General features: G+C 37.5%; 1 protein-coding gene across 1 annotated transcript; it reads right to left on the reverse strand.

Moving 5' to 3' along the window:
* Positions 1 to 18619: 18619 nt before the first annotated feature.
* Positions 18620 to 19987, reverse strand: LOC120887527 (sperm motility kinase 2B-like). The gene has a single exon (XM_040278089.2). The coding sequence runs from the start codon at positions 19985 to 19987 to the stop codon at positions 18620 to 18622; it is 1368 nt and encodes a 455-aa protein (XP_040134023.1).
* Between the last annotated feature and the right edge of the window lie 675 nt (positions 19988 to 20662).

Raw genomic sequence — 20662 nt, forward strand, 5'->3', positions numbered from 1 at the left:
ATGAGTTAGGCTTAGAAAAAGTACATGAAAATGGCTTGTGTGACAAGGTTGTTAAGAATCCCCACTCCGAAAAATACTTAAGAGAGATTTGTTTACTCAAGTCAGCTATCAGATTTCTTTGCAAAACTATTCCCTCCAGAAAGAAATTCTTTGTCAGTAACAGGGAAAAGTCATACAGATTTTAAAACAATTTCTCTGTTGTTTTCACTTTTGGAAATCCACTTGCAAAATACATTGCTTTTCTCCCAAGGTAGATCTCTGCTTTCCCAAAGAGGTACTTAGACAGACTGTTGGCGGGGGTACTGGAACACTAAATAGTCGGGCTGGCTCTGAAGTCTCACGCTGCCCACCAACACATTTGTTTTCTCAGAGTCTATTTAGCCCAGCAGGAGATGTTATGATACCACTGAGAGCCAAGCTGCTACCCAGCAACGCAGGATGTTTGCCACGACTTCCTTAATTACTTCAGTTGTGCATATGGCTGAGCATTTACTGTGTGTGAAGAAGCTGTGACGTATGAATCATTTTATGTCTGGACCTACATTTCATGCCCATGGGAACTAGGTAAAGACATGGTAGATGGAAAAAAAAAAAAAACAGTAGTAAATACACTTAAAAGCAAAACTCTGCTCACCAAGAGCTGAAAGGAATGCATGTGCATCTACTATAATAATATATAGTAGATGTACTACATATATATGTAAGTAATTGCTAGTTATTTAACAATGCTTCTTAATCCCATACTGCAAAGTACAGACTCTGGTAGAATCCTCCCACTAGCCTCTTCCCTTGCTTCAATTTCTAGTTTTAGAAGAGCACAAGAAACTTGGCTAGAGAATATATTTTCCAGTCGGTCTTGTACCTAAAACTGACTATCTGACCACTTAGGGGCAATGAGGTATGAATAGATTGACGCACACAAGTTGCAGGAGTCAGCCTTACAGAGAAAGGTCTTTGAGCTTCACTTTCCCTTTCTAATTCTCATGGTCTAGAATATGGTATTGGTAGAGAAAAGGCAGCTTGTTCCATTTGGAGTGGCAGAGGACAATGTCCCAGAGGATGGTAGAGCAAATGGAGAATCTGCATATTTATGCATCTGTGCTTACCTCTCTATATGCCATAACAGGATATTAGCACTGTTATTTGCAAATTGTTGCATTAGTTATGCCCTCAGAGAGATTAAAATATGCATATTTTTTTGTAGAAAAAAATTGCTATCCTGTTCCTACACAACAGAAGTTTCTGTTAATAAATATTTTATTAACTTCTTGATTTTATAAGGCCAAAAAAGAATCTATTAGGCATCGTTTCTTGATGTAGTATGTTTTCAAAATATTGTCTGTAATAATTTAGTAATGCCATGTGTTAGCATCTCATTTCCTCTAACAAATTTTTATTCTATCTGTTCTGAATTTGTGTTCAAATTCAAAATTCTGATATGATTATGTTGTTTTTTAATGCCTCAAATATGTTTTGGCTTTCTAAATTGTTAACCAGTAAAACTTTGCTCCTTCATTTTATTTGCTTTTTAAAGAAGTATAGGAGGTTTGATATTATTTAGGTTTAATGACTTAAAATTATTGAAAAAAATTTTCTATAGTATTTTTACACTAATATACCTTTTCTAGTAAAAGATAAATAATCTCATTTTAGGAATAAAGTCTGTTACAATAACTGTCTACAAAATATTTATTTACAGATATGCAGGTCAATCACTGAGACTATCTGTGGGATACATTAAAGTCCAAGGAGATATATTAATACCTTCCTGGTTCCTTTTTTTCTCCACAAATCACTGTCTATCACTGTAAGAATCTGAAACTGCCAATTCCCTTTCCTTGGTTAAGAAATAAAAATAATTCTTTTGGTTAACCTTTTGGAAAAGTATCTACATCTTACATAGAATTTTGAGATATATAGTTGAAAATAATCTCAATTCAATTTTGTTGGCCAGTGTAAAACCAAAACAGAAAATTATCTAGCAGGAAGTATTATCAAATATTCTAATTAATTTTTTGAAAAATTGGCTCCCAGAAGATAAATCAGTTAAGATGGTCATGTTGATTGCTTTCAATTGGCCTACCACATAGCAAGTCAGAAAATAACAATAATTTATATGAGTGTCAGATATGTTGTACAATACTTTTTTAAAAATGAATTTGACTTATTTTTAGGACTTATTGAGGATTTTCTTTGCCTGTAAGTTATATTTTACTGACACTTTTATTAAAGATATTATAAGGTCTTTTACTCAAAAGACTTATTGTCCTCTCAATTTTCAAAATAGAGAGTACAGATGGGATTTCAGAGGTGATTGGGAAAGTTGTAAAATTCTAGGAATGCAAAAAAGAATAAATCTTCTAGAAATACAACCATTTAATTACAGTACCCACTAGCCATATGTGATATGTAGCTATTTAAATTTAAATTTGAAATTAATTAAACCTAAGTGAAATAGAAATTGAACCCTTCAATTGTTCTGATCACATATTGATACTCTATAGGCACATGTGGTTAACTACTACTATATTAGTTCTTACAGGTAAGAGTATATTTAGTATTACAAAAAGTTCTGTATTGTCTATAAATTCCATGCCTTCCTAGTACTCTGATAATATAATATTTCCTCTTGTAAATTAAGAAAAGACTATCTCATACCCCATTGGAATCCCATAGTATATCAGAAGCCAATATTGCTTTATTTATCTATTAATTGATCTAATATTTATTTATTTAATACTGAACAACTCTTATCACCAAGGCAGAAGGAGCAATTTTTCCATGATAGTCACAAAAACTGGAGAGAAACAAAGAAAGGTACAGTTATCTCTACCCTGCAACTTCTATGGGAAAAAAAAAACTTTATCATATGATCACAAAGAAAATTCTGCCTTTAAACTTGAATGGATAGGATGTTATTAATATTGTTAGCAATTCACATAACACTAAAACACCAAGATATTACCTTTGGATTGAATTTTCCTAATTAAAAAGACATAGCCTTCCTATCTGGTTATAGAGTTTTCACAACCCTGGGAGATGCTGAGCAGAGTACTTCAGAGACCCCCAGAAGCTAAAATCCTGGAGCAGGGGACAGTGACCAAGACTCCTGAACATTCCATTTAGCTTGACCAATCTTACTAGAAAACTTTCTCCCTGGCCCCTAACTTTCCTTTTCTTATAGCATTTACTTTAAAAATAATGAGACTTTACCCCTTTGAGATATAAACTCTTTAAAAAACCTCTTGCCAGTTGTATAATTTAGTAACATCTTTTTCTAGAATGCAGAGACATTTCTCTGAAACAAAATTATTGATGAAGATAAAAACCCTAATCTCCCAGTCTCCAGGAAAAGGTAGAAGTTTAACTTTGGTAGCCCCTGCTCCCTTTCTCCAAGCTGTAAATCTACTTCATTTCCTCTTAGTGAATCCTAATATTATACAGATGGCCTAAGATGTCCCTACCCTGGCTCTGAACTTCGCTGCAGACACCTCTTCTGCCTGTATCTGCAGAATTTGGTATCCAGGCTTAGGATGTGCTCTCTTCTGCTCCTGGCAATAGCATCAGAGTAAAGTTAATTTCTATTTGCTAATCTTGTCCAGTGATTTCTCATGAACGGTAAAGAGCTGGAGCCGAGGATTTTAGTTTAGATGACAACACAATATGGACACTCTTCAATCAAGGAGCTAAACTAATACCAATTTCCCAGTATTTCACCAATTTTTTTTTCTTTCTTGAAATATTAATCTACTTCTGTGCTTTCTAGTGATCAGTTAAAGGATATTCAATAGTCTCTCCTGTCCTTCAACCCTATCACTCTTTAAATTGCCAGTTAAAAAATGACAAGACTCCCCTGTGCGTTTTCCCCCCAGACGGTGACCACTGATAGGAGCCTAAGCATGGTTAAAGGAACATGTCAACCTCTACCTGATTCTACTCATCAAACTTCAACTACTGTTTTTTAACTTCTTCAGAAGGTGGATCTCCTTCTTTGTGTTCCTCCAAAAGTACTTATATACTTATTCATTATTAATTTCAACTTTAATCTCCCTAAAAATAGACTTTCACCTCACACTAACGGAATGCTTATAATGAGATCAGTATAGTTCTGTCTGCAAAATTCAGCTTGAAAAGAGCAGAAACTCATGGCAAGACTTGCCTTTTAGGTCATACTCAGTTTGATGCATTCTTGTAACTACCTTTCCACAAGGTGCCATATGGTTTTATCTGGCATGGTATGTTTGCTTTGTTTGTTACTACAGGAGAATTAGTAAAGCCAACTTTTTTTTTTTTTTCTATAACAGTTGCACTTGATAGTGGTCCTTAGCTTTGACCTGAGCCAGGTACTATTTATCATAGAAACATGAGACCGAAATGCTAACCCATTCTTTCTAGGTCATGCAGCCAGTTAGAGTCCAAAAAGTTTTCTCAAACACAAAGAGTCTGGCTTATGAGTTCATGCTCTCAAATTTCTGCTGTGCTCAGATGATGTGCTATGAGAAGTATTTATACCAACACAGCTCTATTCAAGCTGCCACTGCTACAAACATGAAGCCAAATAGTTTGACACATTTAACTCAAAAAGATGTGCATAAAAGACAATGCAGTAGCTTCTACATACCTTGGTTTAAAAGAGCTTAGCCATTTATCTAAAAAATTATGATTATGTATCATAGTAAAAAAATTATACCTCCTTCTCTAGCCTGAGGTCTAAACAAAATTGTAAATGTAAAGGAAATCAGTTCTACAAAAATATGGATGTGCTCTTTCTCATCCTTTCCTCTTTTATCTTGATAAGAATGTTATTTATGGAAGAATTTTTGTTCTTAGTAATAGGAGAGCAGAAAAGATAGGAAATGAAATAAGTTAATTTTTGGCTACACAGAATTATTATAGGCTCAGGAGAGATCTGCAAAACAACTGACAAGAAAGGTTTAATCTCCATTTTTTAATCTGAATGATTCATTCTGCTTTATTGCTTTGTATTTTATGAATTTTATTTCTGCTAACTTAAGATATAAAATGATTATATACCAGAATAAATATCTTTCATCCACAGAAAACACAAAATGTAGCGTGCAATCCTTGGGGTCAAGCAATTGATTAAAATGAAAGGTAATTACAGTTATGCTATGGAATGCGTATTTACATTTAAGTGTTTTTTCTTCAAGCAAATTATAGCTCTTTTGCTATATTTTTCCAGGCCTACTGACAGGGCAATTAGTAATCTGAACTATCAAAGCCGTTTGGAGATAATGGAGCTTATCAATTCTTGGGTTATAATTGCTTTTCAAGGCCCCTCCCCCTGCCTGACTTTCCCCTCATCACTTACCCAGGGATGGTAATCCTGTTTAAATAGCAACATGTCAAACAGGCCTGCTAATCAACTGGCTAGCATCCCCGTAGAGATTTCTGCAGTTTTAAGCACTACATTTCACTATGTAAGGATTTTTCCCAAATATTGACTTTTGGTTTTCAAGGTTACTGATGATGTGCTCCAGCACATTAATCATTCCAACCACCTTAACAAAGAAGCTCATTAAAAAGACAAATACATTTATCAAGCAAATCATCAAGAAGATTATATACTTTCCACCCATAATAGATTATAGCTGAATAAATGACTTGGGTATTTTATAATTAAATATGCAGAACACTTAATATTTTAATACTCAGGTTCTTCACTGAGGAATGGGGGTGGGTTGGGTTTCATAACATCTAATTAATACAGCGCAATTTAGTTGCAATTACATGAGATAAAAATAGGAATAATACTTCGAGTATACAAACTAAATAATATTTTGATATTATGATAAAGCCTCAAATAAGAAGACATTAGAAGTTCAAATGATTAGAAGTTTAACTTCAAATTTGTAGAACAACATTTTAGTATCTATTTCTGGCATTTAACAAATGCATCCTGTCTGCCTTAGAAATAAAGCTTTAGGTTAGAGAGACACAGCTAACCAGTCCTTTGGCCTCAGGCTACACTGAAACTGGAGTGATTATTTCTTTTGTCAGCTAAATAATACTTTAAAAGCTTGGGAAAGGCCTAAGGGGGTCAGTTTTCTCTTAGGCTCCAATCTTATCTCTTGCTGTACCTCTCAGCAACCTACCTCACACAATTCTGACTTTTGGTTGGAAAAGTTTGCTTTTCTATCTCCAGGTCTTCAAATTAATGGACCACAGGTAACCTTGAATTGCAGCCCTCAGGCAGAAAAGATCTGTCTTAGCAATTTCATATTTCATTATTTCTCTGTTTTTAGTTTCAAAGTAAGTACACTGCTTTCCAATAGAACCTTACCATAATTGTTACAAAATAGCTACCACATTCAATTATCCTAAAAGCCTGGCCATCAAATCCCCTCATGCTGCTCTACTGAATACCAAAGGCTAATGAGGCTACAGTTCCATTAAAATTTGTGTGACCATTTAACAAGCTTGCTGGCTTCAGTGACTGGTGTCAAAGTAAAAGTTGTACCAGAAGAAGTTAAGTGGTCAAGGAAGACTTCATCCAATGCTATTGTAACAGAGAAGAGAGATTAGAACTAAGTTTGAGATAAAAATGTCCAAAACAAAGGGTAGGTGCTGGTGGTAAGGCAGGGTGGGGGTAGGGTGTCATAGTCCATCTGTGTTTGCTAGTAGGCTTTACCTCCCACAAAAAAGTCATCTTGAACCTTCATAACAAGAGATAGTTTTATAATCTAGAACAAATAGGCCTACCAAAGATAGTTATATACCCTTTCACAGAGACTGAGAGACTAGGGCTATATCTTCCTTAATGCAAATACTTGGAATGAATGGTTCTTGTTGAGAAAGATATCCTTGGGACATTAAGCTAGAAGGAGGTTTTTAAAAATAAATACATGTCAAAAGGGGCAGAGGAGGAATATGCACATTTTCTAAAGTAAATGCTCCAGAAAAGAAGATGAGTAGCCAAGAGTCAAAAATAAGCTTTTCCAAAGCTTAGTCAAGCCATGGAGCCCACAAAGGCCACTTTGGTCCCAGGGTGAGTACTTAGAGCCTCTTCCCTTCTTCTCAACTGAGCTCCCATTTTAGGATCTATTTCCTATAAAAATATATTTGCTAGTTCAAATTTTATATCACAATTCTTTGTAACAATAAAGAAAACTCAATGTAAACTTGCTTAAACAATGAACTGATTGAGGGATTTAAACATAAAAATGACTAAAGCTACTACAAATGGGCTGAAGTTTAGAGTAGGGAATCTGTCCTCATCTAAGCCATCTTTCACTGACTTCTTCCCCTGGTAGGATGATTGTTCAAACAGCAACAGCACTATGTGTTCCCGGCAGTGAAGAAGTGGTGGGTGGTGGAAGCTTTTCACAATTTCAGATGCAAGTTTTGAGCTTTACACATTTGAACCACCTGAGTCAAAGCACGTGGACTGAGTTCTCCACACAGCAATACATTATTAGTATGTATCCTTCACAGAGACTGAGAGACTAGGGCAATATCTTCCTTAATGCAAACATTGGGAATGAATGGTTCTAGGTTCTTGTTCAGCCCCAGTGGGAATGAAGATGAGACTTCCATGAGGGCAGGGAACCCTCTGCCTACTCCTTCCAAGCTTCATGGTTGTTTCACAATTCGGAAGAGGAGCAATGAATTGTGAGCTGTCTGTGGGTTGGAAATATGAGGAAATTATGTCTCTTGTTACTACTACCACTGTTCCTCGGTAGTAAGCCAAATATGCTTATGAAAATAGTGCTACAGAACGAAAATCCACCAATAAGAAGGCTTTTGCCACATGATAACATGTTGCCACCCTAGATATGAATTAACTCAAACTGAACTCAACCTCCCCTGTGAATCTTTCTAACAGTTTCACTTTACTTTAGGGTCACTCTGGGGTATATTTTTTAGTCTAAGATCTATCAATGATTAATTAATCTGCTAAACTCTTACTCTCCCTTTTCCCATTTCTAAAATTGGAATTAAAATATCTCCCTGCCAAGATGGCATGGGAATTCAAAGAATCATCATCTATTCTAACTCTTTGCCTGGCTCATAGAAGAAATTTACTTCAAATCACATCTTTTCCTTTCCTTCTCCTCTTCAACCACAACAAATGAAGATATTCTATCTGAATTTTCATTAACTTCATCATTCAATTGACCTATTCACTTGACACTTTCTTTAGTAAAATCAGCAGAAGCCCTCTGTCCACCTCCATTCCAGTAGAACTTTATATCTAAATGATCACCAGGGTCAAATCCTAGTGACAGCTCCTCTCTCTGCACCAGTTGCTTCCTTACAAGACTGAGCTGATGCCTTGGATTTCAACATAGCTCTACTGAGCAAGAATCGAGCATTAATCAATTACTGACCTAGGGTAGTTAGGTTTCAACTGGACTGGAATTTTTTTGTTTTCAATGAGAATTTATGTAATTTATGTAAAACTTCCTGCTTCCTGAATTTTGGTTTACCCTGCTGAAAAGGAAAAAAATAAGAATTCCAATCTCATGAGTTGTTGTTGAAATTTAAAGAGATGCTCTAGGGCTTAGAAGCTACTGATAAATGCAAAGTGTTGTAATTATCATTACTAAACTAGCCATTGTAGGCCCAAGCCTATTAGAGTTACCCTCCAAACTCTATTTGTATGGACAATCAAACAAAAATGGTTTAAACATTTTTACCTTTTGAATCACTTTATTATGAACTTATCTGCAAAATTCCCTGAGAATGTTTTGATATTATAGAGAAACACTGTAAAATCTTGACAAATTCTCCCTAAATATTTTCCTAAATTAGATGGGAGAGGATAAGAAATTTTGTTTCCATTACCTTTCATACATGACCAAATAATTTAACAGACTCAAAAGAACAAATTCTAAGAAATTATTCCAGCTGGTTTCCTGGAATAAAGAAACTCAGTAAAATCACATCTTTCTAGTTGGGAATTAATTCTTACTGTTTGATAAAATTGAGAATCACAGAGGGCTACTTCCCTAATAATGACCCTCTTCCCTGTGCTGGATCTGAACAATTTGAGAAATAAAAGAATGATAGATATAAAAACAATATGTATCATTTTTATTACTCCAGATTGAAGGACATGACTTAAAACAATATTAACTAATGTGTTGAGCTTATAAAACTCAAACAGACATTATATACTTTCTCTAGAAACTTAATAAAGGTCATTCTGGAGGAAGACAAGTTTTTCCTTGAGGGTGAAAACTAGTTCCCAGAGAAGCAGAGCTGAAACTTTATTCTTAGATGCTATTAAAACATCTGAAGAAAAGTTACCATAGAAGAACAGGTATACCACCCAGAGGAGCAGGGCCTCAGAGAAAGGCAGAAGCAACACTGTGCATACCCCATCCTTGCTGACAAGCTCCCTCTAGGTCACATTCTTACCGTGGAGAAAGTTGTAGGGCATATAAAGGATGGGACATAATTAGGAAGAAACTTTCCTTTATTAAAAACTGGCCCATAAGAGTTGAATAATAAATGTACTACTTCTCCACAAATCTTTCCAAGAAGATGCTCAAATATTTTACCTTTTCCAAAAAGATACTCATGTGAGATACAGTTCTCAGATCTGGTTAAAACATACACACACACGCCTACACACACAATTTTATTCTTGAAAAAAGAATTCCTCATTTGCCTTAATTATAAAGGACATCAAGGTAGATTATTTAATTTTTCTTATTTTTTATATTTTATAATTGTTATTTTTAATTGAAGACTTTCATTTTTATTTTATAGCTTGTATTTATGGCGATTTTCCTTGCTTTCCAATTGTTTAAGTGATATAGAATTATTTTATTTTTTAAAATAAGATAATGTGTTGATTTTGTCAACATTATATTGATTCTTCTAGAGGCTATATATGGACATGGTAAAAATTGTGAAGTTAGGACCAGAGAAACTAAAATGTCGGAAACTGGTCCACAGGGCAAGAACAAGCTATATTTCGATATGGTAAGTGTGATCATATCCATCCTGGAAATATCTATTGGGAGAGTCAAAACAAGGTGCATGAGAGTTTCAACCATGACCATGGAGATTCTTCTTTGAAAGCACTTTGTGTTGGATAAACTAATGCCAAACTCACAAGGCTCAGAGTTTGTAGATTTTGGTTATGTAGCCAGAGCCACCACTGCTATCAAATTCTGTGTTTTGTTCTGTGTTCTGCTGGGAAAGTGCCTTAAAATTGATGAGCATTCTTGGGTAAAATCCACTGTCTGTTGTGGCAGATGTTGCAGCAGCTGCTCTCACGCTCTCGAGCATGCTCCCTGAGATCCAGCCCAACACAGTGGTGAGCGACATTCACAGTGGCAAGAGCCGCAGCTGTGGCTTCAGTAGACCTTCCAGTGATGGAGCCTGTTGAGGAGTTTAAATGGCTCCAAAAAAAAAAAAAAAAACTACTAAGCTGGGCTGATTAAAATCCAATCACCAGCCTCCCTCCACTGTTGTGCCAGGTGGGAAGACAGGGTAGAGAAGGAGCATGCCAGGGGATGCTCTTGGGGGAAAGATGCATTCATTCTGTAATGAACATTTCCTTTCTCCAAAGTCTCATCAAGCTTATCATACCTGATCATTCATAGGCAACACTGCAAAATCAATATTCACTGATTCAACTAATAATTCATTGAGTTTCTGATGTGGCAGGCACTGTGAAGTCCTAGGGATTCAATAATAAACATAACAATTTTTTTCCCCTCTGAAGGAACGCAAAACTAATGGAGAAAATCATGTATACAGGTAAAAGACCGACTGCCATTGTCAAGACCTATCATACTGGCAGATGACAGGAGTTTGCAAGAGAGACTGCTAACCTAGTTGTCATATGGGAGGGATGGGGAAAGGTAGGTCTGCCAAGAGCAATTGGACCTTATACTAAAGAAAACAGGGTAAAAACATAAAGGATTTAAACAGAGCAGAGGACCATCTGTCTTATAATACAAAACAAACAAAACAAGGACATTGGAAGCAGGCGCTTCAACCAACTTTTTCCTGAGAGAGAAATAATTCCAATGTGTTCTGCATTAATGCACATCGCATTTAAAATGCATGAAGGAGACCGACCAAGCCTAAGGAGGCTTCAGCAGCACTAGGGAAAGGAGCAAGCCCTGATGAAGATACTACTGAGAAAATGGTCATGTCCGGTAGAGCTGGCAGCTTGGAGCTCCACAGCTCCCAGGAGCTGCTGAGGGTGATGCTGAAGCACATAGCCTCTGGTCACTCGGATATGGCCATAGCCATTCAAGAGTAGCCTCCACTGTATTCCTTAAGTGCTGTTCTGAAAAAATCATATCTTTTGGCTGCTGTTATGAAAATGAGATATCATTCCAGTCTAAAGATCCAGCTCAAATCTGGAAAAGACTGAATTTCAAGGATACTTACCTTCCATTTCTATTTCTGTCTATCCATCCCCTTTTCTACTCACCTCTTCCTCCCAAATCTGCCCACAAAATCACCTACAATCAGGATCTTTTTCTTGGATTTTTAAACAGCGGGTCCCCAAAGTGTTCCATGCTTGAGATTTAATGCTGCCCAAAATTTCTTAAAACCTTTGTCTTTGAATCTGTGTTTGTGAGGTCAGATGGGAAAACTAAGCATGTACTAGGGACTTGGAGTGTGCTTAAGTATTGTTCTCCTTTGTGCTGCCACCTTGCTTCTTAGAATGGGTCCTCAGATGCCCCCTTCTCTGACCCTGCTCAGTGAGCACTGCCACCAACCATCCTCTTCAGAGGCTTCTAGGGAGGAGCAAAATCAGTAGAGATCCTGGGAGGGTGGGTGGGTCTGCTCAGCCCCTGTGAGCATTTCTGCACTGAAGGGAATGTCGTAGTAAGGGTAAAATACATCATAATCAATCGGGACAGAAACCACAGGGAAAAAGAAAAAGGCTGCTTTCATTTCTCCCTCCTTCCCCTTCCTTCCCTCCCTTCCTCCCTTTTTTCTCCCCCTCCCTTTTTAAAAATCTTTTTGAACAAAGGGATCTGTATTTTCGTTTCACTCTGGTGCCCTTACATCCTCAAATGATGCAGACCTGGGTGGCCCTCTGAGCCTAGGATGGTGAAGTTGGCAGGATCCCCAAGTTGTTCCACTGTCACCTGCACACAGAGATGGGGTATTGGCAGGCATTGACTTTCTTCCTTTTGGTCTACCTCACTTTGGGGAATCTTACTTGATTTGAGGAGCTTTAGTGTAGAATCCAGTGTTCTAGCACTACTTTCTGGAAGGTATGTATAGTTTGAGGAAAGTAATTCCAATTGAGAGACAAGCTTTGATATTGAAATCCAGCCGAGACAAAGCACCGGATGAGGCTCTGAATCAAGAACAAAAATGCCTAATGCCCAACTAAAACAAATTCTAAATTCAGGCGCTCATTGTGATTATGATCTCCCTTTATCCACCTAGTTCCTTTTGGACTTATGCACCTGTGATGTTGTATGGCCAAATAATTCCACCTTATTACACAGCAAATTAGCATACTCGGATTCAATGAACTACTTTTGAAATGCAATTTGTATATTCTGACTAATTTTTAAAAGGTAGCAGTTTTTCCAACCATAGTTTGTGTTTCTAATGTATTTTTGGAAATATTTTAGAGATAAAATTAAAGAGATCATTCACAAGAGAAAGCTACACTTGGGAACAAAGCTATATAAATAAAGATTAATTGCAATTTTTACAAGCAAGACAGTTGCCTGAATAACAAAGCATTCTTAAAAGTGTTTTATCAGTTGGTTGATTTTGTGTGAAGAAAATCACTACTGAGGAAATGTAATGAAGTGTCTTCAGATGTGAAATTCAGAAACAGGAATGAGTTCTACCCTGTAAAGAGAATAAGCTGAATCATAAAAAGGAGTGAACTGATGGAGTCTACACATATTGATAAGACAAAAATAAGTTTAATGTGAAAATGATGCTTTATGTAAAATGAGATCAGCTCAATTCTTAATAGTTTCACTTATTTTGATTTTTCATGAGAAACATAGACCTTATATCCTATATTAAGTCAAAAAAATTATATTGAATCACAATTCAATGTATTTCTTTTGATTTGTAAAAAAATTACATTGAAGGTTAATTTGCTTGGAATATTTATAGATAATTGTTTTTGACCTTTTGTACACAAATGCCATATTTACATTTTATAAATAATAAATTTAGACAAGAACACTTGGTGGCCATAAAAGTCAGAAACTTTGAGTTTCTTCATTTTGCTGTTAGTTCTTTAAGAGGAGTGTTACAAGTGCTTCTTCAGGCTCCCAGAAGGGTTCAAGGATGTCCTGAGCACCGGGAAAGCTTTTAATAAAGTCACAAAAAATGTAGGTTGTCATCAGGGCAGGTGTGCTGTGCTCCCGGGAGCAGCCCAGATGGAAAACAACAGAATAAGCACAAGGTATGTGTTTCCAGATTCAGGTCTCCAGGGAGCCCACTGCCAAGGTGAGTTCTGGTTCAACCACACCGGGCAATTTCTGAAGAGTATTTTCTCCCTTCTGCATTATGTTATTGTCTCCTTAAGCTGTCTTAAAATTCAATAATCACCATTGTCTACATTATTATATAAATAAAGTAATCGTGAAAATTATAATAATTCTAATTTTAAGAAGTTATTGAGCAAGAGAGAGATTTAAATAGAAAATCACTTTAAAAGAAAAATAAAGCTAGTATGCATAATAATATGAAAAGTTCAGATTTGTAGGAAGTCACTTAAAAGAGATTTGCTCTTGGATTATCAGAAAAATGTATTATGTCATAATTAGAGAAGCATACAATCAAAATATCTGAACATGTATATACTATTCTTGTCACTGAAGAGAATAATTCAAGAATCACACACATCATTATTATACAGCATGATACATAGAAACATTGGGTATTAATCTAAAGGAAAGTTAATTTTAAGCTCTGGAGACATTGTTTCCAATATTGCTTATTTAAACTGATTTATATTTTAAAAAGTGCTTTTCCCTCTTAAGACTAGTGGTATTCATTTATAAAAGATCATTTGAAAATCTCATTTAACTCTCTTACAATGATGTAGACTTTGCTAAGCAATTCCATTTAGTGCATGAAGTGAATAATTTTATAAGGTAGAACAATTTTCTTAGTTTAAATAATATGTCAAATAAAAGTACATCATTGTCTCTTACCCCTAAGCATTAACCAACTACCAAAGTGAGCTTAACTGCCTTATTCTAACCATCAGAAAGATTATCAACAAAAGTTAATTCTGATTTTCATTTTTTATAGCTACATCTTATTTTATTAAAATTACTATTAGGGTTTTTCCTAGCAGTGAAGAAAAAACTACAAATCACATTTTCCATTTGGAATAGTTCTTATCCTCCAGGAAAAAATCAATACATCAAAATTAAATTTCAAAACTGCATTAACAGCATCTTTGAGGTCAGGTATTCTAATAGTCTCTGAGTAGAAACTAAATTATGTAGTTTTTATATGTGGACAATATAATTACTTTTACCACCTTTTACTTTATAGAACACAACAAAACAGAAGTAAATTTGGTGAAAGGATTCAGTTAAAAAATAGAAGTCTGCTTATCTATGCCTTCTTAAGGCCATTGAATTTAATAATTTCATATGAGCATTATTTTTAACTTAAGGAGCCTGCACTAAAATATGGGAATTCAAAAGTTTAAGAAAAATACCAAAATTAAATAAAATAAAAATTATGGGATTTAAGAAATTGACATCTCTAACAGAACACAAACTCTTTAAAGACATCAAACTATTATTTAATAGGATAGGAAGCCTGGAAGATATCTTAGAAATCAATAAATCCAACCAGATTTATTTTAAAGAAAATCAGAAGCTTAACAATTAAACCACAGCTAAAATCCTCAATTTTTTTATCTTACAAACTACTCTTATAAGATCTCCTTTTTCTCCATTCTCCATTTCCTTATACATTGCTATGATTGTTTGGTGTTTGGCCCCTGGGAAATCTTGATACTTGAGATGCCTATTAACTCTATGAGGACAAGAGTTGATGTCTGATGTCTTGGTGTCACATCCATCCTTGTGTGACTGAGGAATCTCAAAGGAGGTGGATGGATTTGGAGAAGGGAAACACACGTTAGTGGACTTATTGTTAGGATTCAATAACTATTTGGTGACATAATACTAAAAAGTCATCATGATCTTGACACAGAAAAGATAATTCTTTGAAGATCATATTGGCATTAGAGAAATGATTCTTTTTCCTTAATAAGAGGTGGCAGAGACTGATAATTGAATCCCTAATGTCCATTCCCCTTTCTTAACTCAAGTACAACTTCCCTGACTTTACCAGACACAGGGATGCTTAGTTAGAAATTATCCATTCAAGTCTAACAAGTATCTGGTTGTACCTATCAAATTAACTTTTGTTAGTAGGATCTGAGTGCAGAGGGGTTTGTTACAAGAGCCTACAATGAAGAAATTTGTGCTCTATGTGTTATTCCTTCTTATCACGGGCTGCACTGTAGATACGATGAAAGTGACCACACTTCAAATTATGGTGGAATAAAAGTAAACAGGTGGAATAATATTTTCTAGGCAACTCATGGAGGAGAGCTACTCTATACCCTGGCCTGCCTCCCAGCTGTGACTTTTAAGTAAATCAGAATAAATTTTCAATCTATTTAAGCCACTGTTAAATGTCTTTTGATAAAGACTTACAAATTTCAGGGCCCATAACCTACAAAAACACATAGGAATAAACTAATATTCTGCATATAACCCTGTGTGTGTGTGTGTGTTAACAAAGGTTTAACCACAAAATAATTGCAATATAAGGAAAACCTATGCATGAAAAATCTTATAGGAACACATAGGGAATATGTACCTCATGTTTAATATATCAAAGAACATCTCATGACTTGCCTCCAGTGTTTCCAGTTTCTTCACACTAGACATTGAGCTCCAAAATGCTATGGAACACTGAAGTTTTGACAATTGTCACTTCACTTAATACATAGCAAATAAAGAACTGGAGCCTTCAGCCCCTCTAGAGTATTAGAATTTACTTAGCTTTGGCTTGGAGGCTGGGATTTATTTGAAGTGTTATCTTGCTCTAATCTCTTTTATTTTGATGTTCTCTGTTCATGCTTTAGATTTTGTAGAGTGCTGGACTTGGTAGGTAAGTACTTATACTCTCATAGTGTCTCTAAACATTAAACTTTAATGACATTATTTTAAACAGTTTGTAGATTTTTCTTCAACTTTGTGAGCTCCCCATCATTTACGTGTGTCCTTTTAATATTTGAAATCATTAGCCTCCATTATTATTTTTAATCTTTAAGAGCACAGCAGCATGATCAAATCCCATGCTTTATCATAGATGTTATGTAAGCCTACTTTATTGCTATATTTATGTATAAAGTACTGTCTAATTTCAAACTTTCTATTTGGTAACTATCATTTCTGATCCCTATAAAGACTCAAATTGTATGAATTGATTTCTGTGCAAAATCTTACGCTCTGCTCTCCCTTCCTCTGTCTCTTCACTCTTTTAAATTTTCCACACATTTTTCTGTATGCTTAAAACACACCATTGATTACCTGGTTTAATTTCCTTCTGTTTTCAATCCTGATTTCATTCTTGAATATGAGACTATAATATTAGCAAATCAATTTCTTGGGATTGTTTGAACTAAAGGAGATAATTTTCATATGGAATCTAACCCGGGGTAAGAAAATAATGCAGAATGATTATTATCATTACTATTCAATTTTAAAGTATTGTGTATGGAAAGTCTACAGTTTAATTTGAGCTAAAATGTCCATAAGAATCTATAATTTGGTAAAAGAATCATATGCTTTCACCATAAGTTTTCTGTGCATCTAATATTTCACATGACAATGCAATTTCTTTAAAATTACAAACATCTAAATCTTTAATGTCTTAATTTGGTGAATCATATAAATTATCTTACTTCAAGCTTATGTTACAAGTCTCCAAGGATTTTAGGTCTGAGGCACATCCGGTTTCTCTAATCATACTGTCCATGTGACTTTTCCCTAGATTTAGGAGGCCATGTACCTTTTTCAACTCACTGCCCAGAACTCTTAAAGACACAGCAAAAATTATTACAGAAATATTTGCATTTGAAATACACACTATATAAATAAATGTATGTATATATATAATTTACATATTTATAGTTCAAATGTGAAATTATAATGGAGCCATAGCTTAATGTTATATTATTTATTGGCTTGCTCTTTGGACGATGTTCCTCTCTAGAGGAAAATTATATTTTACTTAGGAGGAAATTTGCATTCAGTTGGGATTTCTATTACCTTTTGAGATATCATGACTAAGCCAGCCCTAAGGCAGAGAATGTATATGATCTCTTGTAAATGCAGTATCCTCTGTTTCAGCTACTGTGAGCTTACTTTTGAAAGGGTTCCAGTTATTCCACTTTGAGCAGTCAAGGTTTACTTCACAGGGTTAGGGGGATGGTTAAATTAGATGATAACTAGGAAGTTGACTGTTATGGTTTGGATATGGGGTGTCCATAGAAGTTTATTAGTGTAGGAATATTCAGAGGTAAAATGATTGAATTATGAGAACCCTAAGCAAACCAGTTCATCCTAGTTTGAATGAACTAGATGGTAACTATAGGCAGTGGGGTAAGATTGGAGAAGACAGATCACAGGAGGCATACCCTGCAAGGATACATTTTCCTTGTAGCCCCTTCCCCTATCTCTCTCTGCTTTCTGGCCACCATGAGATGAACAGCACTCCTCTGTCCTACACTTCTGCCATGATGTTCTGCCTCAGTCCATGGCTGGTTGACTCCACTACTCTGGGCCCCAGGTAAGGCAGAACATCATAGTGGGGGGTGTGGCAGGAAGCTGCTCAGCTTATGACAGAGGAAGCACAGGGAGGGAGGCAGGGAGAAAGGGGCAGAGTAACAGAGCACGAGGGCCAAAATATATAATCCCCAAGGCAAGATACCAGTGAACCACTTCCTCCAGCCATACTCCACCTGCCTACAGATACCACCCAATAATGCATTCCAATTATTAATGCGTCACCTGGATTATTCCTCTGATGAGGTTACAGCTCTTCCAGTCTAATCATGTCACCTACCGCATTACTATGGGAGCTTTGGGCAGAATTTTCATATCCAAACCATAACAGCCAATAAACTGAGTTGATGAAGAAAAGTAGCCATTAGTAACTTTCATGATACAGCTATGCTGAACATAATACTCATGTAAATGACAGATAATAAATTTAATAATTTATTAATTCAATAATAAATTTCTTTCAAACAAAAAAAAAATTAAGAAACATCTCTGAAGAACGGGAGAAAATCAGAGGAGCAGGGCAGGGGAGTGTCCCAGGGAGAACAGTCTCTGATGTCTTGGGCAGGTGGGGGCAGAGGAGACTCCTGATGCCAGTGGGTGCAGAAGTGCTCTTGGCTGGAGCCCGTGCAGAGAGACCTGAGGTACTGGCACATCTGGCTCCTGCAGCTGTTCAGAGTCACATGACTGATGTCACGCCCAGGTGTCAGGACCCTCAGGGCACAGGGTGCTCTGGCTGTCCACTGGACTTGTCTCTTTCACCTCTTCCCTTCCTTGGAGCCACACTGTTTAGGAAGCTGGCCCATTTATGCCTCTTACACTGGCACCACCTTCTTACTAACTCGAGGCAGGCAACAGCACAGGTGCCGGACACAGGCCGCAATCCTCCTAGTTACCCTCTTCCAACGATTTCTGTTGTTATGGGGTGGCACAGTGTCAGGCTGGGAGGCTGTATCAGGTGTGGGGGTGCTTGCAGGCAGGAAGGGGAGATGAATGGCCTGCAGGCTGGCCCTTCTGAGGCCCTTCCGTCCTGTCTGTCCGTCCTCCATACTCAGCTGCTGCTCACAGGGGAAGGTGTGAAGGGCAGGCTCACTGTGACTCCTCTTTGGGAGGACAGGGTGTGGGCGAGGCTTAACCCTTGGAGGCCCAGGCTTCCCCTGGAACATGCAGCCTGCCCCCTGACTTTTCTGGTGCTTCAGGATTAAGTAGGTAGCCATGGCTGTATCGAAATTTCTCTTGGCCAGAGACACCCAGATCTTGTAAGGATCATAGCCCATATCAATCAAGATGGTCATTATTTCAGGGTCGGGGTGTTTGGGGAGCGCCTCACTACAACGAGGGGGTAAATACTGCTCCCCCTGTGCCAGCCATGGGTGCTGAAGGATTTGCTGGGCTGTAGGCTGCTTCCTGGGATCCAGGGTCAGTATTTGGTGGATGAGCCTCTGGGCTTCGACAGACAGATGGCGGGTGCCAAAGTAGGTTTCCAGCACAAGCTGCCTCCGCATCGCCGGAGTGGTGGGCCCCACAAAGGGACACCTCCCTGTCAACATAAAGTACAGGATGACGCCCAGTCTCCAGATGTCCACCCGGGGGCCCTCAAACGCTTGCCTCAGGGCACATCTGGTAGCAAAATGATAGAGACTGCCCCAGAAATCCTTCCAACTCTGCCCAGAGGTGACCCTGGTGCTGAGGCCAAAGTCAATAAGCTTAATGTTGCCTCCGGCATCCAGCAGGATGTTGTCTGGCTTCAGGTCTCGGTGCACGATGCCCTGGGCATGGCAGTAGCCCACTGCACACACCATCTGCCAGAAAAGCCGCCGGGCCTCTTCCTCCTGCAGGCCATTCTCTGGGACGTAGCTAACTAGCTGTCCCCCACCTGCGGGCTCCATCACCATGTAGATATGGCTGCAGGTCTCAAAAACCTGGAACAACTGGATCACGTTGGGATGCTCCAGGGTTCTCATCATATCCGGCTCACAGAGGACCTGGAGGTTCTGCTCTATCTTCTCCACGACTTTCACTGCCACCTCTGCCCCAGTGAGGCGATGGCGGGCTAGTTTTACCTGGCCATAGCCGCCATACCCAATGTCCCTCAGGACCTCATACTGGTCCTGGAAGACTGCTTCTTTGCAGGAGCCGGGCCCCTGCAGCCCTACACTCGTCTCTCTACTCTGGCTGACCATCCTAAGCCGGAACACCAAGGAAGGAGGCTAGCTAAAAAAAAAAAATAACAGACCAAAACAACAAATGCAAATCAGAAACAAAAACAAGACAAAACAACAAACCCAAATCAAAGAACCAATATCCAAAGACCACCGCCAACACCAACCACCAACCACCAAACGTGCTAACTATCTGGGAGTCCGACAGGTCACCACCAAGAGCTTCCTGTACTTATGGACAAAAGTCCAGCTGCAGCCACTTTCTTATGTACCCGCTGTTTGAGACTTTCTCACAATGGCTCCTTGTGACATCAGAGCCAGTCATTGCCCAGTCATGCCTGGCCGTACCCCCAGTGGTCATCTGTTTTGGGGGCCTCCAGAGCTTTTTCCATTTTCAGAATGGGAATAAGGAAGGACTCCAGACATTTTTCGCTTTAATGGGTTATGGAGACTGATATCTACTTGTTTAGAAATTAAAATTTGTATGGAATTTCAATGTACTTTTCATTTTCAGTCTAAAAATCTGTAATAACTTTGTGCTTTGTAAGAACACACCAGAAATCCACTCAAGATATTCAATTCCTTTTTCTTCCAACTTCAAATAACTGGCGTCAAAAGGACAGTAGTACCTCACTCACATGGTGATGCCACCACAAAATGCTCTGTTCCCTGAGTCACCATGGAGCATGGTATTAA

Source organism: Ictidomys tridecemlineatus, chromosome 10 (genome assembly GCF_052094955.1).
Source record: "Ictidomys tridecemlineatus isolate mIctTri1 chromosome 10, mIctTri1.hap1, whole genome shotgun sequence".
NCBI classification, from domain to species: domain Eukaryota; kingdom Metazoa; phylum Chordata; class Mammalia; order Rodentia; family Sciuridae; genus Ictidomys; species Ictidomys tridecemlineatus.

Excerpts from the sequence above, each read along its gene's own strand:
- LOC120887527 (XM_040278089.2), bottom strand. The coding sequence starts at position 19,987 with ATGGTCAGCCAGAGTAGAGAGACGAGTGTAGGGCTGCAGGGGCCCGGC.